General features: G+C 33.5%; 3 protein-coding genes across 3 annotated transcripts; 2 read left to right on the forward strand and 1 right to left on the reverse strand.

Annotated features, from left to right (window-relative positions):
- The first annotated feature begins 1,343 nt into the window (after positions 1-1,343).
- LOC108192808 (ATP-dependent Clp protease proteolytic subunit-related protein 1, chloroplastic) lies at positions 1,344-7,322 on the forward strand. Its single transcript, XM_017359302.2, has 9 exons — positions 1,344-1,624; positions 3,228-3,343; positions 3,747-3,959; positions 4,059-4,163; positions 4,308-4,370; positions 4,656-4,767; positions 6,549-6,610; positions 6,700-6,882; positions 6,968-7,322. The coding sequence occupies exons 1-9, from the start codon at positions 1,390-1,392 to the stop codon at positions 7,052-7,054; spliced, it is 1,176 nt and encodes a 391-aa protein (XP_017214791.1). The 5' UTR covers positions 1,344-1,389; the 3' UTR covers positions 7,055-7,322.
- A 4,261-nt stretch (positions 7,323-11,583) lies between these two features.
- Positions 11,584-12,840, reverse strand: LOC108226070 (aspartic proteinase CDR1). Its single transcript, XM_017401025.2, has one exon. The coding sequence runs from the start codon at positions 12,838-12,840 to the stop codon at positions 11,584-11,586; it is 1,257 nt and encodes a 418-aa protein (XP_017256514.1).
- Positions 12,841-20,987: 8,147 nt separating this feature from the next.
- LOC108226071 (transcription factor bHLH84) lies at positions 20,988-22,647 on the forward strand. The gene is made up of 5 exons (XM_017401026.2): positions 20,988-21,498; positions 21,581-21,847; positions 21,942-22,007; positions 22,094-22,159; positions 22,256-22,647. Exons 1-5 carry the CDS (start codon positions 21,043-21,045, stop codon positions 22,349-22,351), a joined length of 951 nt encoding a protein of 316 aa, XP_017256515.1. The 5' UTR covers positions 20,988-21,042; the 3' UTR covers positions 22,352-22,647.
- Positions 22,648-22,754: the final 107 nt, after the last annotated feature.

Raw genomic sequence — 22,754 nt, forward strand, 5'->3', positions numbered from 1 at the left:
TTATTCGATAAAGGTTCAAAAAAACATCAACGGAAAAATATACTAAAAGATGATATTCGATTAAATCTAAGTAAAAATAGGATTAATTGTTTCACACGTTTAGCATAATAAGTCCACGACTCATCAATCACTGATTATTATTAATTACGATACGAAATCTATCATTAATAAATATCATCAAATTATCATAAACAGGTTAAACAACCATCATATAAGGCACACTCGTGATATAAAATCATAACAGTATAATATAACATCATCTGTTAATGGGTCTATCCCGACCACACTCAATCCAACTTTCAAAATTTCCATCTTAATCTTCCGAATTTCATTAAGACTCCCAACAAATCTAAAGTAGCCTTTTGACACCTTGAGAACCCCGTATCCATTTCAATACTCGTAGATCCCATTGCAACTCTAATGATCGAGAGAAATGACGAGAGATCCATCCTGAACCTCGTAAATCTTCTCATTATCATGATTTTTATTCGTTTGATTTCATATTCATGTAATTTCATTTGAAATAGAGCTCGCCGGCAGAGACGTTATCTAGGATTTCGAACTTATGGGGGCAATTATTTTTAGATTTTAAACTCATAGGATAAACTTGAATATGAAATTTTTTTTTCCTTGATTGGGGTTCTTTTGCTTTGTAAAAATGTATGGAAAACAGGGGAGGGAAGTGCTTAACCGCGTGTGCCTGGACGACAGAAGCTTGGGCTATAAAAATGTAAAGAAAACGGGGAGAGAGGTGCTTAACAGCGTGTGCCTGGACGACAGAAGCCTGGGCTGAGCAAAAACATTCAAAAGAAAAAGGATGTACTTGTTAAAACATTTCTCCCCTGCCCGCCAGACATATACTCCTCCCTTCCTTTTTACATGTCAATTTTGCTTTTCGAGTAGTCAAATTGACCAATTTTTAAGTAAACATTACCAATAATCTACTCATTATTTTTAAAATCCGAAAGTTGCATATTAAAATAGACAAAATATACTTTCTAATGATATAATTTTTATAATTTTTTTTATATAATGCATGTAAATTTCAGTTAAAATATACCAATTTTACTGATCAAAAGTCAAAATGGACATATCAAAGGGGACGGAGGGAGTACTATTATCACTTTTCTAAGAAAAAATCCTAACTAACCTGATATTAATTCTCCCTTGTAAATAAAACAAGCCATGCTATATATTTCTTTCCCCCAACTGATCACATCAAACTTGGACATCAGTCCAATCTATCATTGTTTGGGTAAGATCCAAAAATCATTCCACAAGTCCAGTCCAATTCAATTTGAAGCCCATAATAACATGTGGACTGCAACGAAGCCCCAAATAATTCCCCTTCATCTTCTTCTCCTTGTCTAGAAATCGTAGAGTGAGAAAATGGCCAAGTCTCTGCTTCTCTCTCCTCTCTCTCCTCTCTCATCATCTCCAATCGAGATGGGCAGTGGAGCATATCTTCAAAGCTCATCTTTTGTACACAATACAAAGCTCATATTTGGTGTTTCCTCATCAAAAAAGATTCTTCATAAGTGTTGTTTTAGGCCTGTTTCAGCTTCTGCTAACTCTTTTGACCACATTCCTAAGCAATTCAGACAAGAGAATCTTAAAGATGGATGTTAGTCACCACCTCAACTCTGCTTTTACTATGTTTATGTCTGTATGTATCTGTTGTGTGTGTATTTTTAGTTATTTTTGTGTTTTGGGGATTTTTTTGTTGCAATATATGATTCAATTTTGGGTCAGATTTATGTTGTTTTGTTTGTATGCTGGTTAGTTCTTGTATTAAAATGAAATATATATATGTGGGGTTTTATGGGTTTTGTATGTTGTTGCAATATATGCTTATTGTCAGTAACTAATATATGTATTTGGGGGTTTTTCTTTTTGTGATTCTCTGCTCCATTTCTTGTCAAAATTTATGCTATTTTGGTTCTAGGTTGGGGATATTTTTGTTGCTAAATGTGATAATTATGTGGGGTTAGTATGGGTTTTTCGGGGCTTCTTTATCTAGCTGATATTGTGCTTTTTTGAGTTTCTGTTCATTGCTTATTGGTGTTTGTATATGTGAGTGAATGGAACTACTATGAACTATCATGAGTACAAGTGTCATTAAGCGGCTGAAAATTCCAGTTTTCTGAAGTACACGATAAAGCGGCTGGAATATTAGCATTTAGTGGACAGAATGGTTGTTTTAGAGCGACATGATAGGCTTGATTGGATTAGTGCAAACCGACAGCCGGGTTATGGTTTTTTTCAAGACAATTTTAGTCTAGTAGCGGTTCATATTGCTTGAGCAATTATGAAGAACAGTTCCCTTTGGGATAAATTGTTCGGACTTGGTTATACAATCTTTTAATCTTCTTTCATTTTGTTGATTAGCGTGCCAGATCTTTTGTTTTAGTTTTTATATGCAATAATTAAGTAAGATTCTACAGTCAGTCTTGGTAGACCAGTAGCTAGGTTTATATTGTCCACAATTACATGAAAACATAGCTGTTAACTGCATTTTCTTGATCTTAAAAGCTTGTATTGTTGCTGGATGGTAAAGGTAGTTCTAGGTTAAAGCTTCTATACTACAGTATAATTTAAGTCAGTTTTGTGTATCAATCTAAGAAATGATCAAACACAGACCAACTCAATAATTTTGATTTTGCATTTTACTGGTATAGCTTACCCTTATTATGATTGTTTAGACTTTTAAGAATGATGCAATTAGTCCAAACAATGGTTGCCTTATAAGGATGGATTTTCCAGAATTAATTATACAATTTTTTCCTAATCTTTAATTAAGTGGGTTGATGTGCTAAACTACTAAACCTTTTTGCTTTAGCACTGGGTTTGCAGTAAGTCGGTCAGATTTCACATGGACTCTTGATAGACCAGTAACTACTTCTATATTGTCCACAATTACATGAGAAGCTGGCTGCTGAATGCATTTTACTGAACTTATATGTTTTTACTATATCTAGCTAATAAAGGGGGTTTTGGGCTGAAGCTTCTATATTGCAATTTACGTCAGTTTTGTCATTTGTGTATATATGAAAAATCCGAAATTATAATCAAACTTAGATCAATTCATTAACTTTTTTCTTGCAGAGCTTATACCTAATATGCTTGTATAAACCATTGACTGCGATGCAATTGTCAGCAGTTATTCCCACTTTACTGTATTGAATGTGAGTTCATAATTACAACTTTGATAATTGTATCTTTTGTAGTGATGGACAATTACAACAATGCCCCAAAACATCTATATGGCCTCAGTCCTTCACAGATGGACATGTTCATGACTGAAGATAATCCTGTCCGTAGGCAGTCGGAAAAAGTTACAGAGGTCTTCTTGCTATACATCTTTCTCAGTTTATTAATGTCAAAAATCTGGTAGATTACATTTTCTTATTACTAAAAACTGGAGCTGATTCAAGCCAGTTTATGAATACATTTGTCTTAACCATTAACCATGGCTATGAATCCTTCACGTACATATAAAATTGAGAAGAGTTTGAGATTGTAATGGGGCTTACATTTCTGATTGATATGTAAATTTAGAACGTCAAATTAGACTATTATATCTAAATCTGTCGTTGACTCCAACCTTAGGCATCACACAACTTTTCTGCACCTATCTCTTGTAGCTGTCCACGAAACTATCAAACTGTTTGATAGTGGCACTGGCACATATACAAAGGTCGTCTCTTTCTTTCGCATTTTTCCTTATTCTCTTGACACTTCAACAGGAAAGCATATCCTCTTCCCAAAACTATATAAATCACGGGGGTATGTGGAGTTTATCAGGTATTGATGGAACTGGAAGGGGACCTTCTAAGTATGGTATGAGTGTGAGCATGTACCGCGGAGGAGGAGGCAGAGGAAATGGGAGGCCTAGATCCGCTCCTCCGGATCTGCCATCTCTTCTATTAGATGCTCGAATCTGCTACCTAGGCATGCCTGTAAGACAACTCCTGCATTCTCTATCTTCTGTTAGTAGTGAAATATGTACCCTGCTCTCTGGTGATCTAATTTTTCATGCATTTCTATCTGTGCTGTAGATTGTACCAGCAGTTACAGAGCTTCTTGTTGCTCAGTTTATGTGGTTGGATTATGATAATCCATCAAAGCCTATATATCTTTACATTAATTCATCAGGGACACAGGTAAATCTCTTTAGTTTGTTGCACTAATCTTTTCCTTTTGTCTCATGTACCAGTACTGTTGCCGTTGAAAATTGCCTGAAACAGTTTTCTGTGTATGATAGTTTTACTTATATGAACTGTCATCTAAATAAAATAATTTATCAGAATGAGAAGATGGAAACAGTCGGATCTGAAACAGAGGCATACGCGATTGCAGACACAATGGCTGTAAGCTCTCTCTGACACACTCATGCGCACACACACATTTAGCAGTATTACGAACTTATATACATATAAAAGCAATATTAATTTTCAGATTTTAGTGAGCTGTCTTCCTGTACTTGAAAATGCATTCACAGTAGATCTTGAGATATCCTTCTATCTTAGAATTGAGATATAGAAGTTGTTCAACTGTCTTTCTGATTACTTTATCCAATTATTAAGCCTTTTCATTACCTGCAAGTCTAATTAATCTTGTTCCTTTACCTTCTGTGGGGGCCTTTGAACTTCAAGTATTGCAAATCCGATGTTTATACTGTGAATTGTGGCATGGCTTTTGGTCAAGCAGCCATGCTTTTATCGCTCGGAACCAAGGGTTATCGTGCCATGCAGCCAAATTCCTCCAGTAAGTTCAAATTTTTGTGAATTGTTGGCATGAATCATATTGCATATCTTTTTATACTCATATGAGATGTATCTCTACGTTCTCTGGGATTCATTAATCAAATAAAACACACATAAAAGACAAAAACTTAATGTATGAAGGTTCTAATTGTTACTCGGTTTCCAAGTTATCATGAAGATAGATATACGGTAGTCATCACCTGTGAGAGAACATATTCTTATTATCTTATTATAATCTAATTCTGCGAGTATAAAGAAGAGCCAGGGTCCTCATGGGTTGAGCCACAAATCTTTGAAGACTGTGAGTTATGGCATGATACAGACATTAATTAATCTGTTCATTATCACGCTACCCTGTTTCACTCAGCACCCATCCAGCCAATATTACTTAATCTAGTTCCTTATCAGCTTACTTTCTTCTACTCGGCAACCATATCGCTACACAAACAAAAGAGTACATGTTCACGAATCACGCTCTCCACTAGGAAAGATCTAAGTTACCCAAACTCGGTTAAGGTTGTCCAAAACAGGTGCAGATCCAAGTGTTGGATTCTTACTTTCTTGAAAATTAAAATTCTTGGATGTGAGTCCGAAACTGGGCATGGGTCCGGGGACTCGGTATATAAGCTTAACATAAGTGAAAATGTATATGTTCTTAATCCATTTTACATATTAAAAAGTGTGTGACTACTGACTAGTGTCTTTTACCAATTAAACTTAAACACCTTATATGTGTCATATCCGTGTCATAAAGTCAAAAAATAACATAATAAAAGTCATTAACGGACCTTGCTCTTTACAAACAAGTTGTTGTAAGGTCTTTTGTATCATTTTGAATTTTGGTTGTTACAAGTTGAAGTGTCCGGTGTCGCTATGAATGATCTGACTCAGATCCTGTACCCAATACCCATACCCATGTCATGTCCGGCGGACAGGGGTATAAGTCCAAAATTGAAGAGTTAGGGTAGCAGAGGAAAAGGTGTAAATTGCTGATTGACGTATTAACGAGTAATTTGTTAACTCATTTATATATTTCTTCCGCTATTTATTAATATAACGCTTTGACTTTTGCCTTACAACTTTAGGTCCTTTGACTGCATAGTAAAAATTATTATTTTTAATTACATTTTTTGTGATTTAAAATTTTGATTACATATTTTTATTCACAAAAATAAAAAATTTAACTATATGATCAAAGCATGTAAAGATGTGTGCCAGAAGTCAAAGTGTCTAAATAATAAAAAACAAAGGGAGTATTATGTTTTTTACAAAAATGGATTTATTGGGATGTATTATTGACTATTTTTGGCTGTATGGATGCAGAAGTACTTTAAGGATATAATTTGTATCTTTCTTTTATCTATGAAAGGATGTATATAGCTGCATATGTGTGTGTATTTTTCATTATTATTTATTTTTGGGTTTTGGTGGTGGTGGTTGTTTTTTTGGGGGGGGGGGGGGGGTCTTTCATGGAATTTACTTACAGCTCAAGACTCTAATGCATTTCAAGCATATTATGTAATTATAATTTTTATCTGTGATTTACTCTTAATTGTCTCTCTCCCTGGAAGATACCAAGGCCTGCTTACAAATTGAAAATAGTTCTCACTTGTCCATTTTCCTCAGAAGTATAAAATATAATTGTCTTGCGTAAGGCTGATTGCATTTGTTACATCCTAGTAGGGTGGACTATATATTGTCGATTTGTCGTAGTCGAATATAACTAGCCATGTTGCTATCTTTACACGTAGTTTGATAACCCTCTATATATCTACATTGCAGCAAAATTATATCTTCCCAAAGTCAACCGCTCAAGCGGTGCAGTCATAGATATGTGGATTAAGGTTCTTTCCCCTCTCCACTCTGTGTACACACACACACGCAATATCTTATGTACAAACCATGTGACTTGTAAGTTGTAACATTGCATCAGGCGAAAGAACTAGATGCAAACACAGAGTATTATCTTGAGCTCCTATCAAAAGGAATTGGGAAGCCAAAGGAAGAAATCGAGAAAGATATCCAGCGACCCAAATATATGCAAGCTCAGGAGGCAATTGATTATGGTGTTGCAGACAAGATAATTGATTCTAGGGATAATGCCTTTGAAAAACGGGTGGGTTACCTGAAATTCTTTTCTCTTTTTATCTGCTACCTACACTGTCTTACCACATGATTGTAATACTATTTGTCGTTCACAGGATTATGATAGCATACTGGCACAATCGAAGGCTATGAGGGGTAGAACAGCAGGCAACCCTCAGGCTGCTCCTTCTGGATTTAGGTAATTAATATGCAGTTGTGGGCCAATCCTTGATGTCGAAGTGTTATAGGCGGTCAAGTTTTTGGGTTCCAGTGGCTTATCAGTGGGCACAAACAGGTACTACGTTGTGACATGAGCAAAGGTTCTCTAAGTGTAGACATGTATTGCTAATTCATTACATGTGGTAAAATATGGACTTCTACAACAATTCACTTTGTAAATCTACTGATGATCCTAACCGTCCTTTTGCTGTATAATCTGTCATCAAGTTATATGTGGCTTCTTGGATTTTATGCAACTTCTCATTATATGTTGATGTTTTTCTATGTGGCCATATGTGGCCTTTACAAATATTTACCAGTTAACATGAATTTATTATTTGAATCACAAATATTCAATAATGTTACATTCAAAATATGTACATCACATCAACTGCGTAATATAAAAATCGCCTTAGAGCTATTAAAAATTGGGAAGTCAATCAAATAGATGTGCATAATGCAGTTCTTCCCAGTGACTCAAGTAAGGAGGTTTACATGAAGATTCCTCTGAGCTTCAAAAGTACAAATGTTAAGTAGGTTTACCGGTTGTAAAAGTCGAGATATGGTCTAGTCAATCTTCTTGATGTTGGCCTGCAATATTGTCAACATCATTGTAGGATTAAGGATGAGTATAATCGATTCAGACAATTCTCTTTTTGTGTTTAAAGAAAAATGTGAATTTATTTTTAGTGTGTTGATGACTCAATAGTTGCAGGCACCGAAATGGTTGAATTGACATTGTTAAAGAGCATCTTGACAGGCTTTTTTATGAAAGATTTAGGAGTTTGAAAATATATTTAGGACTATGTAGCACTCATAATCCTGAAAGCATTGTAGGCCAGAAAATATACCTCTGAGATCATTTCTAATATGAGTTTATTGCGACCAAAGCCTGGGTGTTCCTGATGAAACAGAATCACAATTAGGCTCTTGTCAGTTGTCAGGGGCTAATTGCTTGGAGACCTTTCTTCATATCTGTCCTTAGGTGACTTTTAGGGTGACTAATTTATTTGTTTCTGACTAGATAAGAACTTGCATGCTTGATTTAAATTCTTTCCCGATATATATGCAAAAATTAGTGAATTTTGCTTCGTGAGCATCTCCAGCAGCATCTTAGCCCATTCCTTAAATATAATATAAAATATTGGATCCTAGTGGCTTAAGATAATAATAGCTATTCTCACCTCCAACGATATTCCTTATATTCATTCCTTATATACTATTTTATTATTAAAAGTTACCATTATTGCAATAGGTGAAGAGAGAGAACATGTTTGTATTCAAAATTTATTATAAAATAAGATTTAGGAGAGGAGAGAGGTTACCTAAAGATAAGGCATGGCTAGTGGATCTTAGTGATTTAGGGAATCACTAAGATACTGTTGGAGTGGATTATTTTCCTATATTCCTTATATTTTGGTTTAAGACTCCAAATAGGGAAGCTGCTGGAGTTGCTCTAAGGGTGATGACTGGGACTCTGTGTTCTTTGAATTTCTATTACTCAGTATATTATCTTGTATCTTGGAGCCCGTTTGGCTATGCTTATAACTTATGACTTAACGTAACTCATGTGAAAAACTGAGAGTTTAAAATATCTGTTTGGGTAATTTTGACTTATTAATGACTTATGAGTTATTAAAAATATAATAATAATAATAAAATGATTTATAGGTAATTTATGCTTTATGAGTAATTTTTTTTTCCAAAAAAATTTTCAAAAAAATTAATTTACTGAAAAAAATATCTCAAACTAACTTCTGGTTTTACGCCAGACTTATTTTTGACTTATTATCTCACACTTTTTTCTTTCTCTTTAAAACTTTCATATAATTTTTTCATTCTATTCTCCTCTAATTCCATTCCATCCAAGTGAACACAGTCTTAATGTTTATGTTACGGGACAACATATCAGTTTTCTGAACAACAGAAATATCCTGCATACTGCTGGCCACAGCTTATATTGATTAACATGTTTGTGTTACGGGACAACATATCAGTTTTCTGAACAACAGAAGTATTATGCATACTACTTGCCAGCAGCTTATATTGATTAACAACGTGTTCTTCATTTGTTGATTTATTTTGTTTTATGTGAATTGACATTTGAGGTTCATAAATTCAGAAAAATGTGGAGATAACGTGAATCGGTGACAGAAAGGGACAGTCTTATGTTAAAACTCTGCCATATTATATTACATGGGATATAACAAAAGGGTAATGGTCCACAGCAGCCGGATGCTGTGGACGAGTTATATAACAATCAGTTTCTGGACCGTTGGATGCATATCCAACGACCAGGATCATATTAAAATTTTAATATGTCCAGCGCTTTTTTAGCGCTGGACAGAGATTCGCTGGACATGGGAATCCCCGTCCAGCGCTTTTAGCGCTGGACATATTAAAATTTTAATATAATCCTAGCCGCTGGATATGCATCCAACCAGCCCTGTCATACGGCTGCCAGGGACCTGGTCCCATAACAAAAATGTGGTCCCGAATCTGACTGCCAAATATGCCTGACCACAATTTTTTTGTTTAGTTTTGGTTTATTGAAAATATTTATTTGTAGATTCAATTCGCCCAAAGTCACATAGTAATTTTTTTTTTTTTTTGTAATCTATAATTTCCTTTAAAATCGTTCAAATACCCATGGTTACATAATTACATCCTTAACGGTTCATTATTACTGATCTAAATTTGTTCGCTATAGTACACAAGTTACACTGAGACCTTTTTTTAAATGTTAAAATCGATTGTATTAATTAACTATATATATTTATAAAATAAAACTTGCACAATAATATCAAAATATTAATATATCTGATTTTATTAATAACTATTTCTATAATTAACCAAAAACATGTGCATCGAATATATTGTCACAAAACTTATGAATATGTAAAAGAATAAAATAGATACTAATCTTGCTTCTAATCGAGCAACAAGTAATATTAAAAAATTCATATACAATATTATTGTAAATTATTTTATAATTATTTTATATATATAATATAAACATATTATTTAACTAGATTTTCTTACTTCCATATGACAAAATACAAAAATATTTTTATCATTAGTGGTAACAGAAACAATTTTTATAAAAAACTGTTTCAAATGAAATAAATATAAACAAATAAATATAAATGCTTAAGCGTTTTTAATATGAACTCCAGAAATTCATACAACCTCTGTCAAAGAGGATCTTCGGCCGAGTTTAAAATAAATATTTTCTACATAAATTAAAAGGGTGAAGCAGAATTTAGACGAAAGTTAATACTTATAACTGATTAAAATGTTTGTGGAACAAATAGAAGTCATGAAATAAAAGTTAATATTTTTAACTTTGTATAAATACTCTTAAATTTTTAGGCAAACGATATAAATAAATAATTCTAACTTATAAGTACGGGCATAAAAGCCGCAGCCAAACACCACAAACTCTTTTCATTAACCTAAGGCCGCGCATGGCTAGTCTAGTGACCATGTTATTGTTATGTGTACTGACTAGGGGTGTACACGGATCGACGAAACCGACCGAACCAATCCAAACCGACCATATTTCGTCCGAACCAATCCGAATTTTTTTGACCCGATTGATAATTGGATTAAAAAATGAGTAACCCGATTTAATTGGGTTGGATACGGGTTTCGATTTTTTTTTAACCGATCCAACCCAACCCGATTAAAAAATATTAAATTACATATAAAAATCATTCACCCCACCCTAATAACCCATAATATGTTAGCCTAGTCCATTTAACTAATTGTTGATTTGTTGTGTTTTGCTAATTGTTGATTTGTTGTGTTTTGCTAATTGTTTCTGTTCAACTTAATTTTTAAATTTATTGCTGTAATTCTGAAGTTTCTGGTATCGAGCTTGACTTGGTATCGAGTTTTAATTATTTTGGTTAGTAGTGCAGGTTTTTTAAGATGTTATAGTGCAGGTTTTTTAAGATGTTATAGTGCTTAATTCATTTTGTATACACCGGGTATTTCACCTGCTTGTTGTAGTACATTCAGTTAAGGTTTTATCTTTTGATGTGTCGAAATTTGATTTTGCTAGCTAGATTATGGAAAAGAAATTATTTTATATTTCATAACCCGATCAAACCGATCCGAACCAATCCGAACCAAAATAATACAAATTGGTTTGGGTTATGAATTTAATTTTTATGGTTTGGGTTGAGAATTTGAAAACCCGATTTAATTGGGTTGGAACGTTAAATTTTTTTTAACCCGCCCAACCCGAACCGTGTACACCCCTAGTACTGACTAGTGACTACTGAGTATTATTCTAGGGCATGCAACAGCTATAATTCAACCAATATGCCTTTTTCTTCGTTCCCGCGTGCTTCAACTTTAAAGATGGATACTTGAAAATTGAAATAGTAGGAACTATTGAGGTCCCTTAGATGAACCAAAAGTAAAATAAAGAGTGATATAATATGCATGTTTATTGATTCGATATATACATCATACATATATATAAGGATGCTGTTAATGCCGGAATTTAGAACCGGGTACAATCTGCAGGTGCAAACGAAATTTGTTTACTTCCGATGTCATACTCAACTTGGAAGTTAATCTGAGCTCGGTTGCCATATATGTTAAGACCATATCCGTCGGAAGGTAACATTGACAAGCAACTTAAACCGTAACCTCCATCTCCAAATATATTAATCGAATTCAAGACCACATCAGCTCCTGTAAAATGAAACGTCATTTGTATTTCAGGGACTGCGGTTAGTGATTCTGTTTCGTAACATAAATTGTAAACTCCGTCTGGATGTTGCACGGAGTTTAGGCCGAGCATATCACGTACTGCGGCTTCCAAATTATCATACAAAACCGGGTCCAAGTAATTGAGTGTAGTTCCGGAATCAATGATTATATCTCCCCCTCCAGACATCGGGCTTTGTATCGTATTGCCTCCGATGGTAACGGCCTCGAGGTTGAGATGATAAAAACCATCGTTTTGACTCTGGAGAGGGGTGGAAACAGCGTTAGCAGCTGACGATACAACAACATCCTCCCCGAATTTTAGTTTGCTGTTTAGTCCCGAAATGACGGGGACTAAACAGTAGGAAAATTTTGTGAATGATAGTTGAGAATTGAGGGACAAATGGCCTTGGCTGAGACCGACCAGTCCAGAGGCACGAGAGAAAGTGCCCGCGTTCATGTGACCGCAACCAAAAACAGTCCGGGGAAACTCCGTACCGGACTGGCCATCATCGAAAGTGAAGGTTTCCGTGGCTAACTCCCCGTCTGTATACGACTGGTCTTCGTATTGATAATCGTACAGACACTGGTTATTTATCAGGCCGCATCCGCTTCTAGGAAGCGCATTACAAGCATTAGAATTACATCCAACGTTGTAGGAGAAAGTGGACGATTGAGACGGATCAAACAACGGAGAATCTTGTTGGTAACAGTTGTCACAAGGCTGGCACTGTATCCATATAAGGTCACTGCCGGTGTCGAGGATAGCATATTGTTGAACCGGTGGAGTTCCGATGGCAAGCTTCATTAGGTAATTCCCACCGTCTGGAATAACAGTGGACTTGATTTTCCTTTGGGTGTAGTAGTTTCGGTAACGAGCAAGTGAGCGACTTGCCGCGTCAGTGGACAAGTCCTCAGGAGTGGCGGAGGCGTTGTATAGAGGAGATTGCGGTGAGTTTCGGTGGATGAGCTCCACGGTGAGCCCTTGGCTTAGTGCAACGTTCAGAACCATGATAAACAAAGCACAGAAAAGAGTGTGCATGGCCATGAATATGGTTGAGAGGCTACTATTGAGTGTTTAGTTTGATGCTAAGGTTATGAAAGGATTGATTTATATGGAATAAACAACTCCCTCTCCCTCCATATATATGGGTTTTCAATCAGTCTTACTACTGGTCTGCTAGTATGAGGTCGGGATCATTGCTGCATTACCCTCAAGTATGCCGCTGAAGTTTACCTTCAAATCTTTTTCAGGTCTCAATTGAAGTATGTACCTGCCACCTATACCTAGTATTTGTCATAATTTTACTAGGTAGGCAATAATAATTTATTATTATTAGCACGTGTTGAAATAGTATTAAATTCTATATTGATGCAAGATGAATTTAATTACGTTTAGAGAATCTCCAGCCGCGTTTGCTAAATTGGACCTGTAAAAGATTATGTAAAATTTGCTCAACTTCTAAGACATTTTGCTTTAATGTTATTGGCTATAATTTAAAAATAGTATGTTATTAATATTTTAGCTTGTTAAAATGAAATATATCAGTTCAATTTGGTAATAAATGATGTACAATCTTTCCTACGGATTTCCTAGAGACCTGTAGAGGTTCGACAAATTTAGCCATCTCCAAGAGGTTGGCTAAAATTATAGATAACAGCTGGCATGGTTGAAATATGAAATTTTTGAGAGGTTGGCTAAATTTTTTATTTTTGATATGACAACTCACATTTTAGCTAAGGGTTTTCAATAGTTGGAGAAGTTTAGAAAGAATATACTAGATTAAGAGGCCGTTTGGCCAAATTTAAAAAAAGTGACTTAAATTAAAATGCCAGATGCAAAAATAGAGACGATTCCACTTGATGAAATATTTAATTCTAAGAATTTCTAAATTGACACAAAAAATAAAGGTATTATAGAGATGTATTAATTGAATATTTGTGAAAAGAATATGCTAATTATTTGGATTATTAGGTTGTGTCGATGATTTTAACAATGAAATAAATGTATTTGTTGCTAAGTAAGTATATACTCCCTCCGTCCCTCCCATTTATTATCGGGCACGGAGGTTAAGAAATATGTATAAAGTAAGTGGAAAAGAGAAAGAAAAGTGGGTGAAATGATGGGACCCATTGATTTTTAATGTATAAAAAGAAGATAGTGGAGTAAAAGTAGTGTGAAAAGAGAAAAAAGTGGAGAAGTGGCGGGACGCATTGACTATTTTTGGTAAGTTTTGAAAAGTAAAGAATTGGATGGGACATCGCAAAAGGAAAGTGTAAAGAAATGGTTGGGACAGAGGGAGTTAATTTTATGTTATTTATTTATATAAAAAATTACATTTTTGATTTAACTACTTTGTTACATATAATTATTATTTTTTCACAATAATTATATATTAAATTTGAGATTAAATAATTTATATGATATTTGTGTAATCCTCTCTCCGTTACTAAGATGTATAGGTATGGATTCGACCGGGAGACAAGAAAAGTGTACTCCTTCAATCCCACAATTGTTCTTACTTTCTAGCACGTACTTTGAGACTCTTATAAAAGATAGTTACATAATATTTTTTTAATTTTTTTTCGGATAAAAGTTTGACATTTAAACCTTTATTCAAAAATATATTATGAAACTATACTTTATAGAAAACTCATAATGCGTGCAAACAGTGAACGTAAACATTTACATGGGATATAAGAAGTATAATGTAATAAAAGTAATCGGAAGGAGAATGAAAAATGATTAAATTAGTGGGACATATTAATATTTAATTAATAGATTAATAAAAATATAGTGGATATGAGATTCTTGTATTATAAAAATTAACTATTTTAAAAATATTATGAAATATAAAATTGAATAAGACATAAAACAAGTGTATAAAATCCATTAACAGGGAGAGGCAGCATTTTGACGACCAACAACATTCTCCCTCAAAAGGCAAAAATGAGCAGATGAAAGGAAGCTGCATGTGCGGGCTTGACGCCCCTAGTGGTCTGCACGCCTTGCCGAGTTCATATATTGGAACAAGGAAAATGCTTGATATACCGAATTGTAAAATATTTTGTAGATATGTGGTGAGTTTTAGTTGGAATGAACCCAATGTATTCATATCATTAATTCCAACTAAAATATATTAAATCAATTATCATGTTATTATATACAAATTTTTTGTACACCTAGCACTATATTATCATCTTATAACATAGTACTGATGTTTTTCCAAGAGTAATATAGTAATCTTCGTACCAAACTGTGTGTAACATCAAACAGAAGAGAAGACATCAGGGCTAAATCTGTAATAAATTATATATGACACGGTGAATAAAGTACTAGACACCTCTGTAACAAAATTCAAAATCAAAAGAAAAAATATTACATATGCTAGCTAGATATCAATATTTTATGATCACAAACTTCTACTTAATTAATAGAAATACAATATATATTTTTTTCAAAAAAAAGAAATACAATATATATATTTCTGGATAAAAGTACTAATTAGCTTAATGTTTTAGAACCGTAATTATACTAATGGAAACCAGTCAAATTAGAAAGACAAACTAATTATATAGTACAGCCGAATATTAAAACAATTTATAATATGTGCATGCGCTGATATGCGTACCTAAACCTTATAAATTTATGTCAGTGGTATTTTCTATATGCATAATCATCAGCAGAATTTAATAGACTAAGATAGTTATTTTAGTTGGGCCTCAGACATTCTGTATTAATTATTGACACACACGAACCACGAGCAAGCTTTCTGATGATAAAATTTTCGTCTGGCTGCAAAACATTCTGTTTTGACTAATGGTGTATGGCGTATGCCTTATTCACAGTATTATAGTATTAATTGCAAAAGCGTTTAATTTTTTAAATCATATTCGGGAATCCTTACCAATATTAAACTCTATATTTTTATAAGATAGTATTTTTCTGTAGATGATGAAGTAATTTTGGAAGTTTTTAGGTGTTTTGTTGTTAATGATGATACTCGATCGGTAAATACCCCCCTGGCCTTCCCAGTTTTTATCATAAAGAGCAAGTTATTTGAGAGTGCAATCGGAACTCTGCACATTTTTTGTCGTTGCTGTAAGAGAGATATCGATTATTTCTCTTGGCAGGCTATTACGGGGAAGTTTGGCCCGGTTTAAAACCCGATTTCTAGGTTTATAAGTTCGAAACATTTATCCGTATTGTGTGTAAAAAATCAATAAGTATTTATGGAAAGTTGAGAATAATGTGTCTGTTTGGTTTAGACAACTTCTAGCTTTTTCCGACAAGAAACCGACTCCTACTTTTATTGATATGTTTTTGTAAAAAGCTAGAAACACTTATAAAAATCTGAGAACAAATAGTTTTTGTTTGAGGAATTCTACTTCTTTCCCAAACAGTTTAATCACCTATAAATCTTAATTTCTTTTTCATTTCTAGTTCATTTCTTTATTTTAAACAAGAAGCACTTTTTTTAAGTTTACCCAAACGGCCCCAATAACTTTTGTTTCATGACTTGCTTCTTTTCCAAACAGTTTATTCATTTATAAGTTTTAACTTGTTTTTTAACTTCTATTTCACTTCTTTACTCTAAACAAGAAACACTTATTCTAAATTTACCCAAACGGCCTCTATATTTTAGCTTCCCGAAGTCAATTTTACTTGGATATTAACAACTATAAGTTTTAATGGAGTTAGGTTTTATGTTTATTGTTGCAAATTAATTTTAATCGTAATTTTTACCAATAGAAGGATCAGGTAAGTACACTGCAGAAGAAAACCTCAAAAAGAAAAACCAGAAACTACAATGAATGTACATATCTTCAGTGTATTGTCACTCACAAGATAATCAAACTTGAGATGTAAAATACTAGCATAGCATGTAACAATATGCAAGAAAAAAATGATACTAGTCCAAATTCGAAATTGAAGTGAAAATGCATTTAGCTGCATGCAAGAAATTGAAAAAAAAGAAGAAAGTGAACATACATATCAGTATCAAGAGAAAAAGAGTGTGGCTAAAAATAAAAAAAGATACAGATGGTGTATATGCTAAAGCTTATTCTAAAATGTTTGGTATCGTGCAATGGCCGGCGCGGAGAAAAGAGCTGGCCGGCTGAGAAAGAAATGAAGGCGAAGAAGCTTCTTGCCAAGTTTCAGACATAATAATGGTGTGGGATATATTGTGCCCCCGGGAACATCGCCGGAATGTAAGAGCTAGTTGATTCGCACATGTTATTTTTTTTCTCCCTGTCACTTGGTTTATTCTATCTCCCATCTTTGATGTTTTATAAAATTATAAAAATGTTACACGTATGTGTAATGGAACTTCCTTTATATACTCAGAAGCGTATTTATTAGAGCAAAATAAGATAAAAACTGATCATAAAAAAGAGTTAATTTAATGGCATCATATATGATACAACACAAAACCTTACAAAATTTAAAATTAATCTTTTGTTGATAAGAGATGGTCTAAAATTAAAGTATATTGTAATATATATATTTCACTATAACGACAAGAAAATTATTTAGTGCAACAAGAAGATATGACAAGAAAAATACACGACATAGTGATACACACGAGGTACATTGAATGATGATACACAATATGCACACGAATCCTAAATAAATATGAATATAAGTTCAAATATATGAAAGGTGGTAAATGAATATAAATATACACCAACTTTAAATAATTATGTTTGACGTATGTAAGTAATAATTAATTATATTTACTTTTTAAAATAGAATTTGGATAATTAATTTGGGTTTTCTAATTTTCTAGCATTACATAAAAAAAAATAAAGAGACTCGTATTATATTTAGATATGAATTGATTAAGCATTTGGTGTAAGAATACACTAGTTCAGAAAATTAGCACGTGTCAATGATATATTGTAAATTAATTGATGAAATGAATTTCTTTGTTGCTAGTTAGGTATATAATTTTATGTTTATTTAATTTATATTTCAATTGATTAATTTAATAAATATAACATAAATAGTTAATAATAATTAAATATTAGTTTGTTTAATATTAACATCTGTATTATGTGACATGTAAATAACAATCCTGATCAAAACTCAATTATAGAAATTTAGAGGTGACCTAAATTTTTGAATAGTTGAATCACAGCAACGGATATGGCGTTCCAGTCATATAATTAGGAAGAACTCGAGTAAACCCTAAAAGTTTATAATGCAAAATTCTCTTATGTTTAAGTGTTTGGTAGCATGAACGTGACCTTCACTAATATTCTTCCCTGACGTGTTGAAATATCGAACATTTATATATTACTATATGCCTCATGCTCATGCATGGACTTCTTGTCTTATAGAGTAATTACCAAGCAGCAGCTGTACATTGGTTGGATGAAAGGCATCATGCATGATTTTAGATAGCATGGGAAATTTTTGTTATTAGATCGTAAGATGATAAGTAAAGATTGTATCACTTTAAAACCCAGAATCATATCTTTCAAAAACAAGATTTGATGAATGTGGTAAAATTGTCAACTTATAATACGTGACACGTACTTATATTTATTTATATACTATTGTTTCATATGTATACATGCATGCGCTTAATTAGTCACTGTGCCCATGATATTACAATATGCCCCCTGAACTCATCCTCCTTGGTTGTCAACTTGTCACTTCCGTTGCTCATTTACGCGCGTTCGTATAAAGAATGGTGAATGTGATTATTCGACAATAATAGAGTCATAGAGATAAAGTGATATATAAAACCAGAAATATGAACAATCCGGGGTTAGAGCATCTCCAACCATCTAAAGCCTTTGGCTAAAAGGTGAGTTGGCATACCTAAAATAAAAAAATTTAGCAAACAGCTCCAAAAACTCAACTCCAACCATGCTCACCTGTTGTCTATAAATTTAGCCAACCTCCTATGGATGGCTAAATTTGTCGAACCTCTATAGGTCTGTAAGAAAATCTGTAGGAAGATTGTACATCATTTATTACCATATTGAACTGATATATTCTATTTTAACAATTTAAAATATTAATAACATACTATTTTTAAATTATAGCCAATCAATATAGCCAGTACCATTGAAGCAAAATGTCTTACAGGTTCAGCAAATTTTACATAATGTCTTACAGATCCAATTTAGCCAACGATTATAACCAACGTCGTTGGAGATGCTCTTAGGATTTATAATAAACGAACTTTTAATTGATTTTTTAAGAGTATATGGTGCTGAGAGTTGCAATATATATCAAGTAGAAGTAAAATAGAATATACAGGCATTCCACTCGAAATAGCAGAATCAGAGAAAGACACTTCATTAATTCAATCGGAAAAGGCTAAAAATAAATAACTAAAATGAAACGAAGAGAATATGGTTAATTATTCTATATATACACACTGAAGTTGTTACTAACAAAATCAGCCTAGAAAGCCGAAATCAGACAAAAAACTGAAATCAGATTTTTAATCGGGGTAGGATTGTCCAAGAATAATTCGGATACTCAGAGATTAATCATAATAATAAATTAATTATTAATCAGAATTAATTTAATAATTTTAAAATTATACATACTTCTATATTTATTGAAAGGGCAGGAAGATGATGAATTTGATGCAGAGTAAATTTGAGATAACATGACTCATTTAATTTAATTAGAATTGTGACGAGGAGAACTTTGAGGGTTACATTCGGCAAAGTACATAATTGCAAACAGTCTTGGTGATGGAAACTACTTAACCAATGAAATTATGGAAACGAGTTCCTGAGTGTAGGATTAAGTAGGGACATGTCTTCGACTCTTCGGACACCGGTTGTCGATATTTAATATATTTCAATCGAAGTAGGAGAGCATCAATAGTCGATATTAAGTTTGTTACTCTATATCGTTATTTCGAATATGATTACTCATAAAATTCAAGATCAATTTCATATTGCATGTTTTTTTGTTGATGATATTGTGTTAATGACGGAGTTTAGGAAGGCGGCTAATGTAGAATTAGAACATATAGGTTAGAAACAAAGGTTTTTGTTTAAATAATTCAAAGACTGTATCTTCATGTTAATTTCAATGGGGGTGTAATGAGATCGATATAGTAGTCAATATTGCATATGATAAAGTTTCACAAACTGATAGTTTAAAATACCTGAGATCTCTAATATAGAATAACGGAGATATTATTAAGAATGTTAAGTATTGTATTAAGACTGAAAGACTTAATTAGAGGGCTGTCACAACTCACAAGAGTGTTGTGTGATAAAATGGTACCTTCGAAGTTAAAGGATAAATTTTATAGAGTAATAGTCAGACCTATATTATTATGCGATTCCGAGTGTTTGCCAATAAGAAACGTTGAATAGAGTAGGTGAAAGATCGTAAAATGCTTGTGTTATATTGAATTTGTGGCCGCATAATGGTAGATTACATACCTAATGATGTTCTCAGACGAGCGTTGAATGTGAAACCAATTTCTAAGAAAGTGAGGCAGGGGTTGATTGAGGTGGTACGAGTATGGTGGTCGAAAACGGACAATAACTCCGCTTAGAAGGAGTAACTACATTTTTATATCTCATTTATATCAAAATTAAATATTAAATTTTCTATTATATTTTAAAATTTTATAATTGACCATTTTTTGACCTATTATACAAATTTTTGACTAAATTTTGATCGATTTTATCAAAAAATAATTTAAATTCGATTAACACTTAATGGAGACTAAAATCGTCCAAGTAATCGTGATTAGTCGCCGGCTTTTAAAACACCGGAAATAAATATATACAAAATACCACTTTTAAGGTTAAAGGTTTATGGAATATATGTTAGGTCGAGATCAGAGAGAACATAGATTTATTTCGGTATATATATTGTCCTGTTTGGTACGTTCTTTCATTTTGTCAGTACTCAGATCCTTCAGTTCCAATCATTATTATAAAGCCGACCTTTTTTGATCTTATTCTCACTTATTAAAATTTATAAGCTTATCGTTTAGTTTCTGATAAAATTATTGCATTGTTTATGTTCACAATCTTTGAGATTTTCTTCAGCTCAATTCCTCTGAGTTGTACTGCAGGTCCCATATTATATCTGTACACAGTTAGGACCCTTGATATATTTTAACCAATGCAACATTCTTCTATAAATATGTGTCATGTTCTGTTAACATTATAATCAGTAAGCTTGAGACTTGAAAAGAACTCTCTTTATTCATCTAAAGTTCAATCTTATTTGTATTTTTTTTTTTTGATTTAAATGGAGTCTGGAGGAGCCATTTTCGAAAATGAATGGAGTTCTTTTAATGCTATGTACTCTAATGAAGAGTCTCAGTTCATGGCACAATTGTTCAATGACTCTTCTGTTTCTGGTGATTTTCATGCAGGCTCAGGCCTTATTTGGCCTGACCATGACTTAAAGGGTGCCAATGCAGTTGATATAGATTCGATTAATGCTAGTATCTGTAGTAATTATGATAGCTATTGTACAGCCGGTGATTGGAATCAAATGCTGGTGGCAAATACTGATTCCATGTCATCGGATTACTGCATCAAGGAAGCTGGTGATGTTCTGGAGAGTAACGGCTTTTTGAGCCGAGACATGATCAAGGATAGTTGCATTATGGAGGAAGCTCCACCAGAGCCACGCAAAGAAATTGAGTTTAAGCATCCGGTGCAGAAGTCTAAGAAAAGATGTTGCAACACGGGAGATACAGTAAGTCTGGTTGAAATTTAGTTGCATTATTTGATTTGTAATTAGTAATTACCTTCTTCTCATTGATGTTATAATAATGTAGGTTCAGAAGAACAAAAGATCTGTGAAGCCGAGGAAGAACCAGAAGCTTGACTTGAGTAACAAAATTAAGGACAAAGATATAAAGGGTGAGGCTGCTAGACAAAGCTTGAGCAGCTACAGCTCAGACGGTGAGAATGAACCTAATGCTGTAATTGGAGGACTGTCGCTGGCTTCAAGTAATTCAGAGGATGCACTAGATGGCACAAATGGCAAAAAAACACGAACCAAAGGAGGCATAGCTAATGATCCGCAAAGTATCTATGCAAGGGTAAGTAGAATATATTGTCACACATATGTGCCTCCATCAATGCTGCATGATTTCTGCAATTGATTAACTGATCCTTTGTACACTTCTGTTGCAGAAACGAAGAGAAAGAATAAATGAACGACTAAGGACGTTACAGAACCTTGTGCCCAATGGAACGAAGGTAGGAACTAGCTGTTAACTGAGAATACTAAAACAAAGTTCATTAGAGTTTAAACCTTAGATTTAGTTCTGTGTTTCACATGACAGGTTGACATTAGCACAATGCTCGAAGAGGCTGTGCAGTATGTTAAGTTCTTGCAACTCCAAATTAAGGTAAGAAAGAGATTAAACTACATGCAATTCAGTTACTCTCTGATGTGTATATGTTAAGATCACGTCTCATGTTTCTGTATGCGCATTTATTTGCAGCTTTTAAGCTCTAACGATCTATGGATGTATGCTCCTATTGCTTACAACGGGATGGACCTTGGCTTAGACATGAACGTCACCATGCCAGGAAGATGACAATCTCAATCTTGGAACAAACTTGATTGTGCTAAATCACAGTTTCACAGATGTAGTATTACATAGCCTATAAACCATTCTTTGACAAGGGAAGAGTTTTCTTTAAACTAGATGCATCTCCGAGGACTCCTGCTGCCATCACTCTGTCGCTAATAACAGATTCAACATTTCATTTGCCTTATTGATTGGCGGCTGAATACTGCCCAACAGATCTTGTACAAGCTAATTATTTGTGTTCCAAACATTTGTATTATCAGCTTTTCAGCTATATGAACAAAGGTTTCTACTTTATGTTACGATACCACATTAGGTAAGCGCCCACAGGCATGTCAATCACAAACAAGCAACAAATAATAAAGTTCAGATTATTTGTAGTAGTGAATTTGTAAAGACGCAGCAGAAA

This window comes from Daucus carota, chromosome 6 (assembly GCF_001625215.2).
Source record: "Daucus carota subsp. sativus chromosome 6, DH1 v3.0, whole genome shotgun sequence".
Taxonomy (NCBI): Eukaryota; Viridiplantae; Streptophyta; class Magnoliopsida; order Apiales; family Apiaceae; genus Daucus; species Daucus carota.